The sequence below is a fragment of the Nansenia antarctica genome, assembly GCF_963989245.1.
Source record: "Nansenia antarctica genome assembly, chromosome: 14".
Lineage (NCBI taxonomy): Eukaryota > Metazoa > Chordata > Actinopteri > Argentiniformes > Microstomatidae > Nansenia > Nansenia antarctica.
Window position 1 is genome coordinate 11,012,140 of NC_137684.1, and position 20,267 is coordinate 11,032,406.

The 20,267-nt window shown below is 44.5% G+C and overlaps 1 protein-coding gene across 3 annotated transcripts in view; it reads left to right on the top strand.

Moving 5' to 3' along the window:
• The window catches only part of LOC308170555 (casein kinase I-like), a gene marked incomplete at both ends in the record, with an annotated part of 28,086 nt that extends 12,008 nt beyond the window's left edge, over window positions 1–16,078 (top strand). The window contains 10 exons of one of the 3 annotated variants that reach the window (XM_080545354.1): window positions 3,757–3,908; window positions 4,855–5,089; window positions 5,310–5,395; window positions 5,643–5,727; window positions 6,053–6,201; window positions 6,923–7,030; window positions 10,588–10,698; window positions 12,122–12,228; window positions 13,894–13,917; window positions 15,969–16,023. In XM_080545354.1, the coding sequence (XP_080401480.1) occupies window positions 3,757–3,908; window positions 4,855–5,089; window positions 5,310–5,395; window positions 5,643–5,727; window positions 6,053–6,201; window positions 6,923–7,030; window positions 10,588–10,698; window positions 12,122–12,228; window positions 13,894–13,917; window positions 15,969–16,023 (1,112 nt within the window). Of the gene's footprint in view, window positions 1–3,756; window positions 3,909–4,854; window positions 5,090–5,309; window positions 5,396–5,642; window positions 5,728–6,052; window positions 6,202–6,922; window positions 7,031–10,587; window positions 10,699–12,121; window positions 12,229–13,893; window positions 13,918–15,968 lie in introns of all 3 variants that reach the window. The other 2 variants (XM_080545353.1, XM_080545355.1) reach the window with 2 other exon arrangements.
• Window positions 16,079–20,267: the final 4,189 nt, after the last annotated feature.

Genomic DNA, 20,267 nt, shown 5'->3' on the forward strand with positions numbered 1-20,267 from the left:
CTCTCTCCCTTCTCTCTCTCTCTCTCTCTCTCTCTCTCTCTCTCTCTCTCTCTCTCTCTCTTTCACCTTTTTTATTGGTAAGCATAACAGACAAATTGACACCTCCTTACATATACACAAACATACAATATAAATAGTGAATATAGAGAAGCAAAACCTCAATTGGAAATATTTTTTTTTTTAATCTTTAAATAAAAATAGATGCAGTTAGGTCCACTTCAAACGTACAGCAAAATATCATACAAAATATTTTACTAAAGCACTGATAACGGATGCACAAAGCAAGTGTTGTTAACCAAGGAACAAAGTGTATAAAATGTGCATGAAATGGTTAGCCTATCTAAAATAGTTTTGAGGCAGAACATCCCTTGTCTTCAAGTTACTGAAGATTACCACAAGACTGTCAGCTCACCGGGAAACGGCAGTGTTAAGTTTAGTTTTGTTCACCAATGTTGTGGTTTACTCGTTGCAATGCACTAGATATCTCTCTCTCTCTCTCACTCTCAACACACACACACACACATTCTCTCTCTCTTACACACACACACACACACATCTGTGCTTTACTCACACAATTGTGTAGCTCAGCTTGTTTCTCAGGCTCAGGCGCAAAAAGCGGCACTGACCCTGTGGTGTTGATGAGACACCTGCCGGATCTCAGCGAGGGGTGTCATGCTGCTATGACGTCTCTCTGAAGTCGCAGCTGAGACAGAGCACTGGAAATGTCAGTTTGTCTTTCCCATTTAGCCTTAGGCCAACCTTAAAACTATGATGTGGGAAGGTGTAACTTTTCTTAAAGGATGGAAACTTGTTTGTAAACTGTAATCATGAGTAGTGTTGATCCTTTTCTCCCTTTTGGTGGAAAGACACAGGAAGTGCAGTCTATTGGTGCTTGCACGGCTGGTGTGATACAGTAGACAAACACACCAGAGAACTTAAAACTTTGACACTAAATTCACTAAATAATAATAATAATAATTTGTTGTATTTATATATTGTGCTTTTCCGGGGCTCAAAGACGCTGACAATATGGGAAAAACAGAAGACACAGAAACAAAAAGCAACAGATAACATTAGCACGTAGAACACAGAGTTAACGAACAGGCACAGGGAACAATTAACACAGCAATGTCCAGGGAGGGAGGTGGGTGGCAGGGTTAGGGGAGATGGTTAGGGGTAGGGAAGGCTATGCATGAGAGAACAGGTAGGTTTTGAGGTGGGATTTCAAAGTGGAGAGTGAGGGTGAAGTCTCTGAGTGGTTGAGGGAGAGAGTTCCAGAGGCGGGCTGCAGCTCGTGACAAAGCACGGTCTCCGAAGCCTTTGAGTTTAGAGGGTGGGACAGTGAGGGGAACAGTGGATTAGGATCGGAGGGTACGGGTAGGGCGATGGGGGAGAAGGAGGTCAGTCAGGTAAGGGGGGGGGGGCAAGCTATGGAGGGATTTGTATGTGAGGAGGAGTACTTTGAATTTGATACGTTCTTTGGTGGGGAGCCAGTAGAGAGAGTGGAGGACAGGAGTGATGTAGGTACCGATAGTGCTGCCATTATTGATGCCTAGCTTGGTAACACAGGCCTGTCCTTTTAATGTGGGTGGGTAAATGGTTTAATGGGTTCTCTGGGGATATCTAAATGTTGCTCTTTTGACTCAGTTTGTTTGGCTCCAAAGCATTAAAAATATGCAGTACATTAACTCATAGGCCTTGCTCAAATTTCATCAGCTCTTTGCATCATTCTGACAGTTTCTGAAACGAGATGGAAAGGGTTTGTTTAGGCTTAATGTTAGAGTTAGGTTGAATGTAAAATCTATTTACTACAGATGCACCTGGCTAAATGTTAAGTATTCCTGTTCTATGTGACAGAGAGAATTCTGGTGTTTTGTAATGTTTTATTATACAATAGAATTCATCTAGGAACACCTAGGAGGTCAAGACGACACCTCGCCGTAGTCCTAACGGACCTGGACTACGTGGACGACATCAGCCTCCTCGGAGACCACTTAGAGAAAGCACAGGAGCTCTTTTGCAGAGTGGAGACAGAGTGTGCCAAGGTTGGCCGTCGGCTAAATGCCAAGAAAACCGAGGTAATCACCTATAACATCCTCCCGGACCATCCACCTCTAATAACAACAGGAGGCATTGCTCTGAAGGAAGTCAAAGACTTCAAATACCTGGGCTCATGGGTCAACTCGTCCGAGCAAGACCTTAAAGTGAGGAAGGCGCTTGCATGGAGGGCCCTGAACGACATGGCCAGTGTGTGGCACTCCAACCTCCCACGACAAATCAAACTCAGCTTCTTCTATGCAACGGGAGTCCGTTCTCCTATACGTCTGTGAAAGCTGGACCCTGAAGCCTACCCTGCAGAAGTCCCTAGATGGGTTTTACACCAGAATACTGCGTGCAGTAGTTACCAACAAGCATCTGTATGGGGGGGTCACCAAGGATAAGCGGAAAAAATAGCATTCAGGAGAATGAGGCTGGCAGGTCACTGCCAGAGACACCAGGAGCTGCCAGCCTGCAAACTGGTTCTGTGGGAGCCAACACACGGGCATCCATCACGAGGGCGTCCCACAATAACATACGTGGACGTACTCAAGAAAGATGCAGGAGCGGAAACTACCGGCGAGCTAGCCCGATGTATGGAAGATCGGGATGACTGGAAGCACCGATGGAGGGCTCGTCCGGGGACGACCTAGTAGTAAAATGAGTGAATCCAGGTGACTTAATCTCTTGGGTTTTTAGCAGTTTATTCCGGGAGCTGACAAAATGTCTGCACTACCCTAGAACATGTCGCCATTGTGACCTCCTCTACCCCTCGTCCTCAGTCAAGAATAATTGTTCATGCTTTGTGATGCCCCGAGTGTGTATGTTTAATTTGTACAATGTTTATTAAAGAAATGTTTGTGTTTAATAATGGAAAAATACAGGTGGAGATGGTATGAACGGTATTCACACAAATAAACCGGTATAAGACACCTTATTCACCCGGTATTACCGTATACCTGCCCAACCCTATTAGGCTGGCCGAAAAACATTTAACTAGGCTGGCCAAAGATTCTCTGTGCAGGAAAAGCCCAGAATATGCTTGGTCAGGACAGTTGGACAGTTGAAATCCACCCTGACTCCCTCAGCAGGTATCAGTGTTGATGAAAGCACAAGCTCTGCCATAAACTTGGAGTGTGAGAAAAGGCCTCACTTTGCAGCTGAGCTCAGCTGGTACAGGAAACCTCACACCGGGGATGTTATCGAAGCCGAATGTGGAGCAGGTTGTAATCTCGACTGCTGTATCCACTCAGAATTATATATTTTCCTTTCCATATCAATTATTAATTGGGTTGGGTAAGACACCAAATCTCCTCCCTGGTCCAGTTGTGTTATGAAGCCTAGATTGTTCGGGATATTTAGTTGGCTTGGGCCATCTGAGGCTCATGGTCAAGTGCAGGGCATCGCACAAACAAACAAATCAATCAAAAGGGGTGTTAACTTCAAGAAATACGTCCAATCCCCTCCCCCCCCGCCCCCCCCCGACATCACTGAACCAATCGAAAGCTTCAGTTTGAGACATTTGACCACAAAGAGAGGCGAATCATGTGAACTGATAACACATGTACCAGTACCGCATGATATTCGCTATCAAATAAAAATTCCAGATCTCAAAATATAATTTTGAAGCCAATGTGATGTATTTCTGTCATTTTCAAATACTGTATAGGCTAACATTCCACCCCTGTTAATGACCCCCCTCCTCTCTCTGTCTCTCAGCGGAAGGCCTTCCTCAGGTATTCTACTTCGGCCCCTGTGGTAAATACAATGCCATGGTGTTGGAGCTCCTGGGCCCAAGTCTAGAAGACCTGTTTGACCTGTGTGACAGGACCTTCTCACTCAAGACTGTCTTAATGATGGCTATTCAGTTGGTAAGTTAGCATACAGCTAACAGCTTTGTGTGGTGTGTGTGTGTGTGTGTGTGTGTGTGTGTGTGTGTGTGTGTGTGTGTGTGTGTGTGTGTGTGTGTGCGTGTGTGTGTGCATATTAGGGTTGGCCCGATATTCTATATTATTAAATATTGTGATATTTAGAGTATATTGTGATATTGTTCTCTTACAGATGAGAGTCTGTAAAAGTACTTAACGCTACACATTATGTGCATAACTCCAAGGAAAAGCACCTCAAACAATGAAAACAGTTTATAACATCCTAAAAAAAACACTGGTAAACTCAGTAATCTCAAACAGCCTGCTAGACCATGGAAGACTTATATAGTTGAATGACCTAAGAATGCTCACCGTAATTAAGAAAGCACCCCAAAAAACTGTCCCGGATCAGGAACTCTCTCCAGGAGCTAGGCATGAACGTGTCAGAGACTACCATCCACAGGATGTGTCACCAGTCGAACCTAGCTTCACTGCAAGGTGCAACCCACTAGTTATCCTTTGGTCCTCATATTGACAGACAGCAACAGCAGGCTCCAAAGGCCAACGCAAAGCCTAGAATCAATACTAAACATCGACAGCTCTCTTATGCTTGAAAACATTATGCGATGGAACAAACCTAATTAACCAGAAACACCTGTCAAGCCAATTCCTCCATTACTTTTGGTGCACAGAAATAGGGGGACTAGTATGTATAATATATTCAAATATATTAACTCAATCATTAATTGTTTGATTTCAAATCCAAACTTTTGAAGTCTAGATCCAAATGAAGAAAAACATGCTTCACTGTCCCATTACGTACGCAGGGCACTGTATATTTGGTTTTGTCAAGAATACTTCAATGAGGAATCAAAAAAGACAGTTGGCAAGTCATTATGAATCAGTTCTTAGTGATCATTTAGATAATCACATAATCCTCTCCACTCAGATCTCCCGGATGGAGTACGTCCACTCCAAAAACCTCATCTACAGGGACGTGAAGCCTGAGAACTTCCTAATCGGGAGACAGGGTATGAAGAAGGATCACATCATCCACATCATTGACTTTGGCCTTGCCAAAGAGTACATCGACCCTGAGACCAAAAAACACATTCCCTACCGGGAACACAAGAGCCTCACCGGGACGGCACGATACATGTCCATCAACACCCACCTGGGGAAAGGTAAGACCACGTCACTTCCTGCTTTTATCGGTCAGCTTGCCTGATCCAAGGTGAATGGTACTAGGGGTTCACTTACAGAAATGAATGTCCTTACAGAATGCCCTCACATTTTCCGATTCATACTTGTTTGAATGTCATCTTCTTTCGAAATAATGTCCTTATTTTCATTATCTGACCCACAATTCAGTCAAAGTTGACACCCTTCCCTCTTTTTTTTCAGAGCAAAGTAGGCGCGATGACCTGGAAGCCTTGGGTCATATGTTCATGTACTTCCTACGGGGCAGTCTGCCGTGGCAAGGCCTTAAGGTACGACCGCTAGGCTTGATATGAGCAGATGTCTGCACAGAAAATAATTGTCAGTGTCAGTCGCTGAAAGAGGAGGAGTGAGGAAAAAGTGATATGAAGAGGAAAGGGAGAGAAGGAGATAGAGACACAAGAGTACGAGTGAGTGGGGGAAGAAAGTGAAACGGCAGCTAGAGAGGATAGGAAATATGGTATGAAGGAAGGAGGGAGAGGGAGGAAAACTGTCTTCATTCATGTTCCCCTCCTATAGGCTGACACCCTGAAAGAGCGCTACCAGAAGATCGGCGATACCAAGCGTAACACTCCAGTCGAGGTCCTCTGTGAAAGCTTCCCAGGTACTGGCGTTGACTACCAATATCTTTTGACCCTCAAACTAGTGCAGACCTTTGTGCCACGGTCACACCTTCCTACAACACGCACACTACACTGTAGACACAGACAAGCCTAGACTTTACAGAGAAATGGACTCAATGTGAGTAGAACAAACTTTTCTTCGCTGATTGTAGAAAACACATTGAACAGAAAAAAAGAAGGGAAAAAAGGCAGTTTACCTACTTTACCTTTGTGCAATCTGTCTTAAAGTATGAACAAATGGATGTAATGTTTTCATATGTGCCTGAACCATGCTTAACCGACTGTGTGTTGTTTCCCCCTCTATAGAAGAGATGGCCACGTATCTCCGCTATGTGCGAAGGCTGGACTTCTTTGAGAAGCCAGATTATGAGTATCTGAGGACCCTCTTCACAGAACTGTTAGAGCGCAAAGGACACACCTTTGACTACACTTACGACTGGGTCGGCAGGCAAATCGTAAGCACCCAATAGTGGCATGCTAGTTAGCATAAGCATGCTAGTAAGCATTGTGTGCTATTTACAGGGTTCGCACAAGGTGCTTAAAGTACTCAGAGTACAGTACTCAGTACACATATCTTTATAGAAAAGTTGCTGTCACCTCCTGGCTTAATGTCATATCCCAGAGTACAACCTACTTTTTAAAAGTCATTGAATTTGTAATCTAATCTAATGTCTGTAAACTATCTAATGTCTGTATGAACTCTATGAAATTATAACCAAGGACTTTCATAAAACCTTGATACAAATGTGAACTTTTCAAAAAATGCCGGTTGAGAGAGGACGCTGGCGTTCTCCGCCCGAAATCTAGGTGTAACCAAATTGCAGTATACAGAGTAGATTGTCCTACAAAGACACTTAGACTTAGATTAGTAATCAAAAAATGTATTAGACCCCTATACTTACTTTTACTTATCTTTTGTTTCTTTTTATTATTACTACTCGATCTTTTCAGTTTGTAAAGCGTCTTTGAGTGTCTAGAAAAGCGCTATATAAGTCTAATGTATTATGATTATTATTATGATTATTATGATTATTATTATAACTCTGTATTTAGTGTTTGCATGCTGATTAGTATTAACATTATAACAAGTGTTAGCTTGTGTTACTACCTAGCATAGCGTATGTGTTTAGCTTTCCTTCTCTGACCTGGCTTTCTCTCTCGGTCTCTCTCCCCCAGCCAACACCAGTCGGGTCTGTCAACGTGGACTCGGGGGCGTCTGCCATCACTAGAGAGAGCCATGCAAACAGAGACCGGCCCTCGCAGCACCAGCCCTTACGTAACCAGGTATGCTGCAGCCTCCTTCATCTCACACCTCAGCTCACCTTAACACACAGTTCAGTAATAAGACAAGTAATAAAGTCATGAAACCAAGTCAGTTAATGAGCTAAAGAATTTCACGAGTCGCACTATGGCACCTAATAAATGTAAACACTCAATGAGAGGACAGCGGTGGACTTCAAGAGACCATGCAATTGGTCGACCGTAAGATTATCTGGGTATCTTGCAGTTCTCCAGCTGTATGCCTGGTAATGAAGCCCTGCTACTTTGGAGTGCTGACTGAGTCATATAAACCAGACAACAGGATTGTCAAACCGAGATCATACATTTACACGTCCGCAAAGATGGCTGCCACATAGGCATGGTATTATTTGGGCTGCCATTACTGTTTGGCAAACAGTACACAGAAAAAGACATGCCTCATTGGTCAATTACATTTCAACGGCCATCAATCAAACTGAAATTCAACCCATGAATTGACAAATACTTATGGAATATATTGCAAAAACTGCCAACTGATGGGTGTTCTATTCTTATAAGACAATAAATACAATAAAACAAATTGATAAAAAGAAGGAAGACATGGATAATTGCATGTACTTACCCTTACCTGTATTGTATGTAGGCATCCACACTCCACAGCAGTTACAGGCATTCATCAAATGATTGTGTCATGATTAACTATGTCATATTATCAATAGGGACAATTTCAATATTAAATAAAGTATGTGACCTGACCACTGAATGACAGCATTACATCTACCCACACTTTAATGCATTTGGAAAAGGTTTATAGCAATATCATTGCATTCAAAAGCATGTTTTTTTTTTTGGTAAATGAATAATTTAGACTAATCGCTAAAATAATCTACAGATTAATCAGTAACAAAATAATCATTAGTTGGAGCCCTAGTTCTAGTACAAATGATTTTTTTTGGCATATCCACTTCATAGAAAAAATGCAGCAAAGGGATCTTACAGGCTGTAAATACATTCTCAGTATGTAGTCTCAGTGTGTAGTCTCAGTATGTAGTCTCAGTGTGTAGTCTCAGTGTGTAGTCTCAGTGTGTAGTCTCAGTGTGTAGTCTCAGTGTGTAGTCTCAGTGTGTAGTCTCAGTGTGTAGTCTCAGTGTGTAGTCTCAGTGTGTAGTCTCAGTGTGTAGTCTCAGTATGTAGTCTCAGTGTGTAGTCTCAGTGTGTAGTCTCAGTGTGTAGTCTCAGTGTGTAGTCTCAGTGTGTAGTCTCAGTGTGTAGTCTCAGTGTGTAGTCTCAGTGTGTAGTCTCAGTGTGTAGTCTCAGTATGTAGTCTCAGTGTGTAGTCAGTGTGTAGTCAGTGTGTAGTCAGTGTGTAGTCTCAGTGTGTAGTCTCAGTGTGTAGTCAGTGTGTAGTCTCAGTGTGTAGTCTCAGTGTGTAGTCTCAGTGTGTAGTCTCAGTGTGTAGTCTCAGTGTGTAGTCTCAGTGTGTAGTCAGTGTGTAGTCAGTGTGTAGTCTCAGTGTGTAGTCAGTGTGTAGTCAGTGTGTAGTCAGTGTGTAGTCTCAGTGTGTAGTCTCAGTGTGTAGTCTCAGTGTGTAGTCTCAGTGTGTAGTCTCAGTGTGTAGTCTCAGTGTGTAGTCTCAGTGTGTAGTCTCAGTGTGTAGTCTCAGTGTGTAGTCAGTGTGTAGTCTCAGTGTGTAGTCTCAGTGTGTAGTCTCAGTGTGTAGTCTCAGTGTGTAGTCTCAGTGTGTAGTCTCAGTGTGTAGTCTCAGTGTGTAGTCTCAGTGTGTAGTCTCAGTGTGTAGTCAGTGTGTAGTCTCAGTGTGTAGTCTCAGTATGTAGTCAGTGTGTAGTCTCAGTGTGTAGTCTCAGTGTGTAGTCTCAGTGTGTAGTCAGTGTGTAGTCTCAGTGTGTAGTCTCAGTATGTAGTCAGTGTGTAGTCTCAGTGTGTAGTCTCAGTGTGTAGTCTCAGTGTGTAGTCTCAGTGTGTAGTCTCAGTGTGTAGTCTCAGTGTGTAGTCAGTGTGTAGTCTCAGTGTGTAGTCTCAGTATGTAGTCTCAGTGTGTAGTCTCAGTGTGTAGTCTCAGTGTGTAGTCTCAGTGTGTAGTCTCAGTGTGTAGTCTCAGTGTGTAGTCTCAGTGTGTAGTCAGTGTGTAGTCTCAGTGTGTAGTCTCAGTGTGTAGTCAGTGTGTAGTCTCAGTGTGTAGTCAGTGTGTAGTCTCAGTGTGTAGTCTCAGTGTGTAGTCTCAGTGTGTAGTCAGTGTGTAGTCTCAGTGTGTAGTCTCAGTGTGTAGTCTCAGTGTGTAGTCTCAGTATGTAGTCTCAGTGTGTAGTCTCAGTGTGTAGTCAGTGTGTAGTCTCAGTGTGTAGTCTCAGTGTGTAGTCTCAGTGTGTAGTCTCAGTGTGTAGTCTCAGTGTGTAGTCAGTGTGTAGTCTCAGTGTGTAGTCTCAGTGTGTAGTCTCAGTGTGTAGTCTCAGTGTGTAGTCTCAGTGTGTAGTCAGTGTGTAGTCTCAGTGTGTAGTCTCAGTGTGTAGTCTCAGTGTGTAGTCAGTGTGTAGTCTCATCTGATTCTTTTTGATTAGCTGCTGTTGGCACAGAGATGTCCATCTGCACCTCTGTCTGACAGTGTCGACCGGAGAGCTGCAAAATAACCTCCTCTGTTGGAAGTCCTTCAGCTGTTGTTTCCAACAGGCAGGGAAGCTTGTCTGAGTCCTGGTCGTGCGTGCGTGCGTGTGCGTGTGTGTGTGTGTGTGTGTTTCCATGTATATGTCCAGTGAGTCCCAGACTTAATCTCTAGACCACTCACCTTTACCTCCATCGGGGATGTTTGTTGGAAAAGAGATGAATTGAACGAGGGATGGGTGGATGGAGAGACTGCCATGTAATCAGGCGAGGGAAGGAGGAATGCCCAGGAAAACTGGATTAAGAGTGAGGGAGAAAGAGAAGAGAAATGAAAGAGAAGCTGAAGGGTTGATGAGTGGGGTAGAGTGAAGAAGCGTTCTTTGTTTTGAGGAGGTCAGCCTTGTTCAGCCTACTAGTCTCTACAGCTACATGCTCATTACGAGGTGGGAGCTGCCTCATTTACATTCACATTACATGTTTGGCATTTAGCAGACGCCTTTATCCAAAGCGACTTATAACAATTCATTTCTCTAGGTAAGTGAATTATCTATCCATCAGACATCATAAGAAAGAAAAGAATCTATGCCAGGAAAAAGAAATCTATGCCAGGCAGAGAAATATTATACAAATACAATGATACAAATCTGGTTGTTTTACTCCTTTGTGATGCAGTTCTCTAAGTAACCCCATGCAAACTCACTATAGGCTTTAAATGACATGACTTTTACTAGATGTTGATAAGATGGTTTATTGAAATATGCTTTATTTAGTGTGTTTACAGCTTTTTTCCTACGACCTGGTTGCTCTCTCACACTTAAGCTTTGCCATCTTTGCCTCTTACCTGTTTTTCTTTCTTTCTTTGTTTCCTGTGTTGCGCTGCATGGCCTACTGGCGCCTGCCTCACTCGCTCACTCGCTCCGCCCACCTGCACCTCGCCCCGCCCACCCGCCTCCCCAACCAACCAGACAGCAGCGTCAGACCGTAGAGGAGCATGGGACGCACAGCCCCACCGGCAGACAAACTCTTCCTACTTGAGCTCTCACCTGGCTTCAGACAGGCACGGGGGCTCCGTGCAGGTATACTAACCCTTCACTGGTAGACACACCACACTGGTACACTGGTAGACACACAACACTGGTAGACACACCACACTGGTACACTGGTAGACACACAACACTGGTAGACACACCACACTGGTAGACACACCACACTGGTACACTGGTAGACACACAACACTGGTAGACTGGTAGACACACAACACTGGTACACTGGTAGACACACAACACTGGTAGACACACAACACTGGTAGACTGGTAGACACACAACACTGGTACACTGGTAGACACACAACACTGGTAGACTGGTAGACACACAACACTGGTACACTGGTAGACACACAACACTGGTAGACACACCACACTGGTACACTGGTAGACACACAACACTGGTAGACTGGTAGACACACAACACTGGTACACTGGTAGACACACAACACTGGTAGACTGGTAGACACACAACACTGGTACACTGGTAGACACACAACACTGGTAGACACACAACACTGGTACACTGGTAGACACACCACACTGGTACACTGGTAGACACACAACACTGGTAGACACACCACACTGGTAGACACACACCACTGGTAGACACACAACACTGGTACACTGGTAGACACACAACACTGGTAGACACACCACACTGGTACACTGGTAGACACACAACACTGGTAGACACACCACACTGGTAGACACACAACACTGGTAGACACACAACACTGGTAGACACACCACACTGGTAGACACACCACACTGGTAGACACACAACACTGGCAGGGTCCCAAACCTAAAGCTTGCTTCTTTCCCCTCAACGGACCTCTCGCTAAGCCACGCCCCAAAATAGAAATTGTCTAATCATATCACAGCAAAAGTCACGACAGGCAGAAAACTCGGACAAACAACTCGCTAATATCTGATGGTGAAAGGCTTCTAGACGAAATATTCTTGTCATCTTTAAAAAAACATGTCTCAAACATGTCTCAAATATTACTTGCTGTGGTAAATCAGAAATCTGTAATTTGCCAACTCCCGCCATTGTAAGTCATTGAATGTAATTCAGTCACAGTCGGTCGGTCAGTCACTGTCAGTGAAGCGTTGTCTGTTTGTCTGAGTTTTTAAAGGGGGCGTGGCTTAGCGATAGGTCCATTGTATGAGTTGCATTCTACAGTGGCACTGTGTAAGCCAAAGTGATGAAATGATGACTACAAAAAAAATAAAACCTGTAGAATGCAGGATTCTAACACATTCGGCCTCAACCAAATTTAATTCTATCAGTTGTATGTATCTTGCATAATCATTATAATGACAATGTTTTTATAAACCTTTAGTTTGTTTTGGAGATGTCTGGTATTTGACCAGTTTAAGATGTCCTCATTGAGCATTCCCACCTGGCTGCCCTGTGTCTGACCTCCCCGTGACTTTCCCCTGTCTGCCTCAGGTGGTCAGCTCCACCAATGGGGAGCTAAATGCTGACGACCCACTGGCAACCCACTCTAATGCACCAATCACAGCGCAGGCTGAGGTGGAAGTGGTGGACGAGGCCAAGTACGTATACTCCTGGACATCATCCTCTGTCCGTCTTTCCTTCTCTCTCTCTGCCTCTCTCTCTCTTCCTTCTCTCTCTTCCTTCTCTCTCTCTCTGCTTCTCTCTCTGCTTCTCTCTCTTCCTTCTCTCTCTCTTCCTTCTCTCTCTCTGCCTTCTCTCTCTCTGCCTTCTCTCTCTTCCTTCTCTCTCTCTGCCTTCTCTCTCTCTGCCTTCTCTCTCTCTGCCTTCTCTCTCTTCCTTCTCTCTCTCTGCCTTCTCTCTCTCTGCCTTCTCTCCCTCTGCCTTCTCTCTCTCTGCCTTCTCTCTCTCTGCCTTCTCTCCCTCTGCCTTCTCTCTCTCTTCCTTCTCTCTCTCTGCCTTCTCTCTCTCTGCCTTCTCTCCCTCTGCCTTCTCTCTCTCTGCCTTCTCTCTCTCTGCCTTCTCTCCCTCTGCCTTCTCTCTCTCTTCCTTCTCTCTCTCTTCCTTCTCTCTCTCTGCCTTCTCTCTCTCTGCCTTCTCTCTCTCTGCCTTCTCTCTCTCTGCCTTCTCTCTCTGCCTTCTCTCTCTCTGCCTTCTCTCCCTCTGCCTTCTCTCCCTCTGCCTTCTCTCTCTCTGCCTTCTCTCCCTCTGCCTTCTCTCTCTCTGCCTTCTCTCTCTCTGCCTTCTCTCCCTCTGCCTTCTCTCTCTCTGCCTTCTCTCTCTCTTCCTTCTCTCTCTCTGCCTTCTCTCTCTCTGCCTTCTCTCCCTCTGCCCTCTCTCTCTTCCTTCTCTCTCTCTGCCTTCTCTCCCTCTGCCCTCTCTCTCTTCCTTCTCTCCCTCTGCCTTCTCTCTCTCTTCCTTCTCTCTCTCTGCCTTCTCTCCCTCTGCCCTCTCTCTCTTCCTTCTCTCCCTCTGCCTTCTCTCTCTCTGCCCTCTCTCTCTTCCTTCTCTCCCTCTGCCTTCTCTCTCTCTGCCTTCTCTCCCTCTGCCTTCTCTCTCTCTGCCTTCTCTCCCTCTGCCTTCTCTCTCTCTTCCTTCTCTCTCTTCCTTCTCTCTCTCTTCCTTCTCTCTCTTGCTTCTCTCTCTCTGCCTCTCTCAGTTTCTCACTCGGAGAGTCAGTCATCAGTCAACGTTTCAGAAGCGCTTCAGTGTTTGTTGTCGATAAATACAGCAAGTGGTTCCAACCAGAGGTTACACTTCTGTACTTCATAGAGCTTTTTTCAATATTAGTTCTCTCTGTTCAATATGAATTCTCTCTGTTTCAGCCTTCACATTTGAATGGGAACCATGTTGTCTCCAAGACATTGTCCCTGGACCGCACATTAGAATGTCATTGTCATTGCACATTTAGCCCACATGAAAATGAAAATAAAAATGTATTGAATGTAGGATATGTCTCAGAGGTCAAAAGGGATTAAAGAATCTTTGAGATTAAAGATTTTGCCAAAAAAATAAAAATGGCAGTGGAACAGGTTGTAGAATTTCTCCCCTGTCCCCTCTTGGCCTGTGCGTGTGTCTGTGTGTGTGTGGGTGCCTACGTGCGTGCGTGTGTGGAGAGAGACAACTTGCATGCTTGCTTGCGTTCATTGTGTGTGTGCAAGAGGATTATCCTGTGTCCTTTTCTCTCTCTATCTCTCCCTGTCTATCGCTCTCCCTCTTATCTGTGTACAGTATTAATCTCTGTCTTTTCTCCTCACACTCTGTAGCTGCGTGAAAATGCTCAACCTGTGGTGAGTCTCCTCTCCCATGCACATTAGTCCATCAGAGGGAGTGGCCAGACTTGAACCAGTCTAGCACCATAATGGGAGCCACCATTTTGGGGACAGCTGTGTCTGGGTTTCTTGGGTTCTACCTGACTCTCCATTGAACAGATAGGCTTCTCTCACATGTGTCAGCAGCTGGTAAAACCAGGAACAAGTCGTCAACCAATGAAATGACGATGACTTTTATTCAGAAAAATGTAAATACATTTCAGCGTTGTTGAAAATCAATGACACACTCGCTAGTCAAGCCAAAATATTGCAATGCAATGGATTCGGTGAGTAATCCCCACTACTACCTAGTTAGTGTAGAGTAGTGAGGATTACTCACCGAATCCATTGCATTGCAATGTTTTGCCTTGACGCTGAAATACAAAATCGGAATAAAAGTCCAAACATTTTGATTGGTTGGCGACTATATTGACAATGACAAAATGTACAAATACTGTTCCCAAGCCAGTGTACTCAGGAACGTGACAACATGTTACATTTGAACATGGATACATCAGTTAATACCGTATTCACCACCAGGTTAAAAAGCAAGATTATGTTGCTCAAAATACAGTATAAAAATAATTTGTTTTGTTTGATGAATAGGAATGATTTAGGCATTTATGGAGGTCCACCTAAACGTCACTGCTCTTCTAAATTCTGGGTAAATGAACGGTGGCTCTCAGACATTTGTAGAAGAACACCACACATAGAAGTTCCCATCAGGTCAGAGTCTGGGTTTATTAAGTCAGAGTCTGGGTCCGTTCCCTCACTACCACGGCATGCCCTCTCTCTCCCTCATTGCATCTCTATCCTCTCACTCACTTTGTCACACCTCCATGCTTATAACTGTTTCTAAATGGTCATACGAATTCTCTCTAACTTTCTAACCCACACTTATTGCGTGTGCGTGTGCGTGTGCGTGTGCGTGTGTGTGTGTGTGTGTGTGTGTGTGTGTGTGTGTGTGTGTGTGGGCGTGCAGGTGTATATGAATGAAAATGCCAATATTTAATTGTCTTAACTCGTGAGCGAGCTGGAGTGACAGCAGGTGACTTCTATTTAAAGGAACACTCCAAAATCAGACGCCCTCAGACGCTTTCAGACCTCAGAGGTGAAATGTGTCTGAGCCGATGTTCCACGTCCTCGGTCGTGTAGATCCAGCTTATTCAACTCTAAATTGACGCATGGTGATATTTTCCATTAATTTCAGGTTCAGACATATATTAATTAATTAATTAGTTAATTAATTAATTAATGATCTTTATTGTCATTGTAACAGGTACAACGAAATGTAAATGCAAACCCTAGGTGCTAACAAACAAACACAGTCCTAAGATAATTTAAAAAAACACGAATGAGACATAAATAGGGGGGGATATAATAATAGGGGGATAAGTGATGGGTAGACATCTGAGCTAGACTGATCCACATACTGTAGCTGGACTGATCTACATACTGTAGCGGGACTGATCTACATACTGTAGCTGGACTGATCTACATACTGTAGCTGGACTGATCTACATACTGTAGCTGGCCTGATGGCGTTGGACATGGACTCCCATGATGCCATTAAATGACTGTGGAAGACTGAAAGCGACTGACAGATGTTGATTTTGGAGTGTAATGTCCCTTTAAAGGATAGGAGTGGGAATTGTAGTCCCTCGTATAACTTTCTTGAACACCCTCTTCCTCCTACACCCTCCTCCTCCTACCCCCGCCTCCTACACCCTCCTCCACCCTCCTCCCACCCCCTCCTCCTCCACCCTCCTACCCCCTCCTCCTACACCCTCCTCCTCCTACCCCCGCCTCCTACACCCTCCTCCCACCCCCTCCTCCCACCCCCTCCTCCTCCACCCTCCTCCTACACCCTCCTCCTACACCCTCCTCCACCCTCCTACCCCCTCCTCCTACACCCTCCTCCCACCCCCTCCTCCTCCACCCTCCTCCCACCCCCTCCTCCTCCACCCTCCTCCTACACCCTCCTCCCACCCCCTCCTCCTCCACCCTCCTCCTACACCCTCCTCCTACAGGTGCTGTTGCTTCTTCAAGCGAAAACGGAAGAAGAACACCCCCAGAAACAAATAAGTCTTTGTCGTTCGGTCCCGTGTCATCGAGCCGTCGGGGAAGTTAATGAAGGGATATGTTCGTGTCGTGGGAGAGGGGGGGGGGGGGAGGGGAGGGGGTGGGGGTGGAATTACTGGTCTTGACCTACTGAATGGAACTATACACAAGAAGACTATTATTTTTTGTGCCCTCACAGTGGCAACGGATGATTAACTTAATTTGAACCCTTCCTCTGGACTGTGGAGGACGCTGAGGCTCATGGGAGGAGGACATCTCTTCATCCGCCTCCTCTTTTTACCTCTCTCGTTCTTTTCCTCAAGCGGAGATCAAAAGTCATGTCTCTTGCTTGTTTACTCCTTAAGGGGCAGTGAGGATAGTTACAGACCCTACCACCCCCCACCCCCCTTTCTCTCTCTCTCTAGACTCAACCACACCCCTACACCCATCCTCAGTAAAAGCTGGTCTTAAGCTGTCCCTGATGGTTTGCATGTGTGTTCTTTTTCTGTGCATATTTATGTTACGTACGTAGGTTTTATAGTATGTTTGAATGTATGAATGTGTCCTAATTGCTAAATGATTTACATGCCACAAATGTCTACACACAACAGGTAGTGACTTTCCTCCGGTGCCCTCACGTGTAACGTAAACATTTAGATCCGCTTATTGTCAGCCTACACGAGAGAAATGTTCGACAGACACACACACATACTCACTACACAGCACTGTGTGACATAAGGCATGTGTAGACAGGATTTAGGCTAATCTATATTGTGTTTTTTTTTATCTTTGGATTTGGATTTTTATTCCGAAAATGATTTGTTTGATGTGCTGCTTAATACAGTATATGCATCCTGAAACTGGTCCCCTATAACCCACCAATCCTTACTGTACCCGTGTGTCTTTGTCTGCCTTTGAAGTTGAAGTTGCTCAAATCCTGACCTAAAGTTAGTTTTGCCCTATCACCTCCAAATGTTTATGGTTAACATTTGGCTGGTGTAAACTGATGATAGATATGTACTTTGAAGGCAACTTCTACCTCCCGTTTGTCTGTCTGACTATCTGTCTGTCTGTTCAAAATCTGGGACAAGGAGAACAGACACCTGTTGAGACTAAAGCCAGATGGACACTGAACGATTTTCACAAACACAGACAATTCCAACTGATGAGGTTCTCACACTGCAGGATACATTCTCCATGTCACACTGTCTGGATGCAGAGCAGACACGGTGGAGCCATCAAGCTCTCTTGCATCGAGGAAAAAGCCTAAAAAACAGAAGGAGAATTTACGATGTCCAGGCGTATTAAATTATTCTTTAAAAACAATTTGTCTGGGCTTTGGCCCTGACAAAAGTTTTCCTTTAATTTTATGATTCCAAACTGAGAATTACATTTTTATTATTTAGCTATTATTTTAAGTATTCTATAAGTATATTCTCAAACTCAACTAGCCAACATTTTTGGAAATGTCAGAATTCAAATTTGGACGTGATTGCATCTTCAGTTGGTTGACCAACTTGCACTGTTGTGAGTCAAGGCGTGATCCACGTTCACCACACCTGACCTGCGTTTACAGCCGATATGTACATTTGGTTGTGAGGACTTGGGCTCATGGCAAATTTGTGGCGTAAATGGTGTAGTGTGTCTGCCTGGCTTTAGCTGTCCCATCTACTTAGATGCTACTGCTCCCTCTGCTGGCCTTACCATGTAATGCCTTAATCAGACCACCTCTCTGCAGAGCCTGTCAGGATGGGTGTCTGTGCACTGCAAAAAGACCCCAGCCAATGAGAAGACTAGTCTGATTACTCCTACAGAGAGAGAGAGGGGGGGGGGGGGGGAGAGAGATATCAGGCAGCTGCCTCACTGCTGTTCTGGCCCATTAGAGACTGTTGACCTCAGAGAGAGAGAGAGAGAGAGAGAGACTATTGACCTCAGTCCTTAGTTCTCTACAGTCTGGGAGCTTCTTGCCCTCGTCTTCTTATTCAGCGCGGAATGGTGGACAGCCTCTCTCTTCACCTTTCAGTGATCTTTAAAGGACCTAAACACACGTAATGGCTCATACTCTACCCTATTGGTAGACTACTTGGACACAGGCAAGCAAATGATAGAATGAATAACAGTGAGATATTATTTAGTTGTATTTTGAAACACCAAACTCATTAGTCTCTCTCTCAGTGTTTGTGGACAACAGCACAGACGAGGTTGTAGAGGAACGGGACGGTCTGAGAGATGGGTAGCTCTGCTACAGCTTTGATCCCTGGGTAACGTTGTCAGTGTGAAAGCAAAACGAGGGGAAATGATTTCTCTTTTCTTCAGATACGCTTGTTTGTGTTCCTGGTTGCAGTCAATTAAATTTGTGTGGCATGTGAGGCTATGAAGATGCTTAATGCGACAATGATACTCTACCCTATTGGTAAACACCAGTGTTGACTCCCATATTAGAGCTATCTTGTTTTTTTGGATCTATTTCTATCATTTTGTGTTGTAAATGTGAACCGGAAATGTATGATGTACTGTAATTAAGCTTTTTAATTTTTTTAAATAATTGAATGACCTTGCTTTTTGGTGGGGGTAAAGTATGTAAACAGTGATCGAGTGCACTACTTCTTCAATTCCTACTGTTAACTGTTATTTACAACGCCAGCCCCGCTCCTTTCCATTTACATACTGTCCACAACTTTTCATTTTGTGTTCTTGTTGTTGTTAATATCCAACAGTGGATAGAACTCAACAGCATTGAGGAAAAACTGGAGGATTTGTAAATGTCCCCCCATATGCTTCTATTTAATCTTACAGAGCCATTATTGCTGTAAGTCTGGCACACGAGATGGGCTTCTGTTGAATAACTCCCCTGTTACACCTACATACAGATGTGCAAAAACCCAAATATTGGCCCTAGTGTGATTGTGTGTTTTTTTTAATCTCTTTTGGCACACTGCCAAGCAAAAAACACTAATCCGTGATTGATCCCCCCTGATGGGTAGCAGGACTATAGAAATAGAATTAGTAGAACGGATATGGTTTGTTAAACCATGGCAATTTGGCTAGTACAACAAAAGATGGCTGACATGGAACTGTAATACTTAATTGCCATGGTAATCATTATTGTTGCAAGTGTCGAACACAGAGACTGCGTTCATAAATTCACTCTGAGAGCGCCGGAGCGCACACTGGGTTCAACGTCATAAAGGGACCAAGTCATTTGATTGGACGAGGCATTCCATGAGTGCTGGTCAGATTTACAGAGCGAATTTACGAACGCAGCCAGAGAGAAGCTAAAAATCCAGAGGTGGGACCACTAAGCATCATTTGACTGAACATTCGGAAGTTTAATTTAATCAGTTTAATAAAGCTGTAAGCTAGAACTTCCAAATGGTACACCAAAAGATGGCCGCTGGTACACCCACCTTGGAACGTTGTCTGTTCTACTCATTCTATTTCTACGGGACTTTGTATTCTTGGCTATGCTATGTTTTTATGTTTGTAGAGTCCACTCCCTTTAGCGTGTTTTTTAAGTGTTTCTGTGTGCAAACTGTGTGTGGATGCCGTTTCCTTTCTTCAAATTTGATGTATTGCATAAGCTGCATTTTGAATTATATGAAATGTACTTGGAACAGAAGAACATGTGGAACTGGTCTTGGCCTATTCGGTTGAATGTTAGGATTTCCTGAATACCTGTCTCTGACCAAACAATGTGCATGCATGGGAGTGGTGTGTTTCACTAAGGGATGTGTTGTCGGTCCGATTGATTGACAGATTCACCCACCTGTAGGGCGATGTTTGGACATAGTTCTTGACCACACCACGTAAAAACGGTTGAGGACGTTGCATCTTTGGTGTGCCCTCTTGGTCTCCCCCTCGCCTCCTCTCCCTCTCCTATACCCCAAACGCCTCCTAGTCCCGACTCTCCATGCACACAGTTCATTTGGGATTGGCCACTTCTCACTCATGGAGTGTGCACGATTTGGCAAGCCGCCGCCGGGCTGGTAGTGATGTAAGCAGGGGAGGAGTTGTTCACCCTGACCCCGGTTGGTGTAGTATGCGCTCAACCAGCCATCTGATTCAGCTGTGCAGTCAGTATATGACGCCTTAACATCCCTTGACAAGTTCTTGACGACCCTGTATTAAATGCAGATGGTTTCGTTTCGCTATGTCACTCACTGTATTAAGATGCTCCGACGAGAAAGATTCTGTATACCTCAGAGAAAAGCCATTATTGTCTCCTACTCTCTGTCCTCTCGCTCTCTTTCACCAGAGTTTTTTTTGCC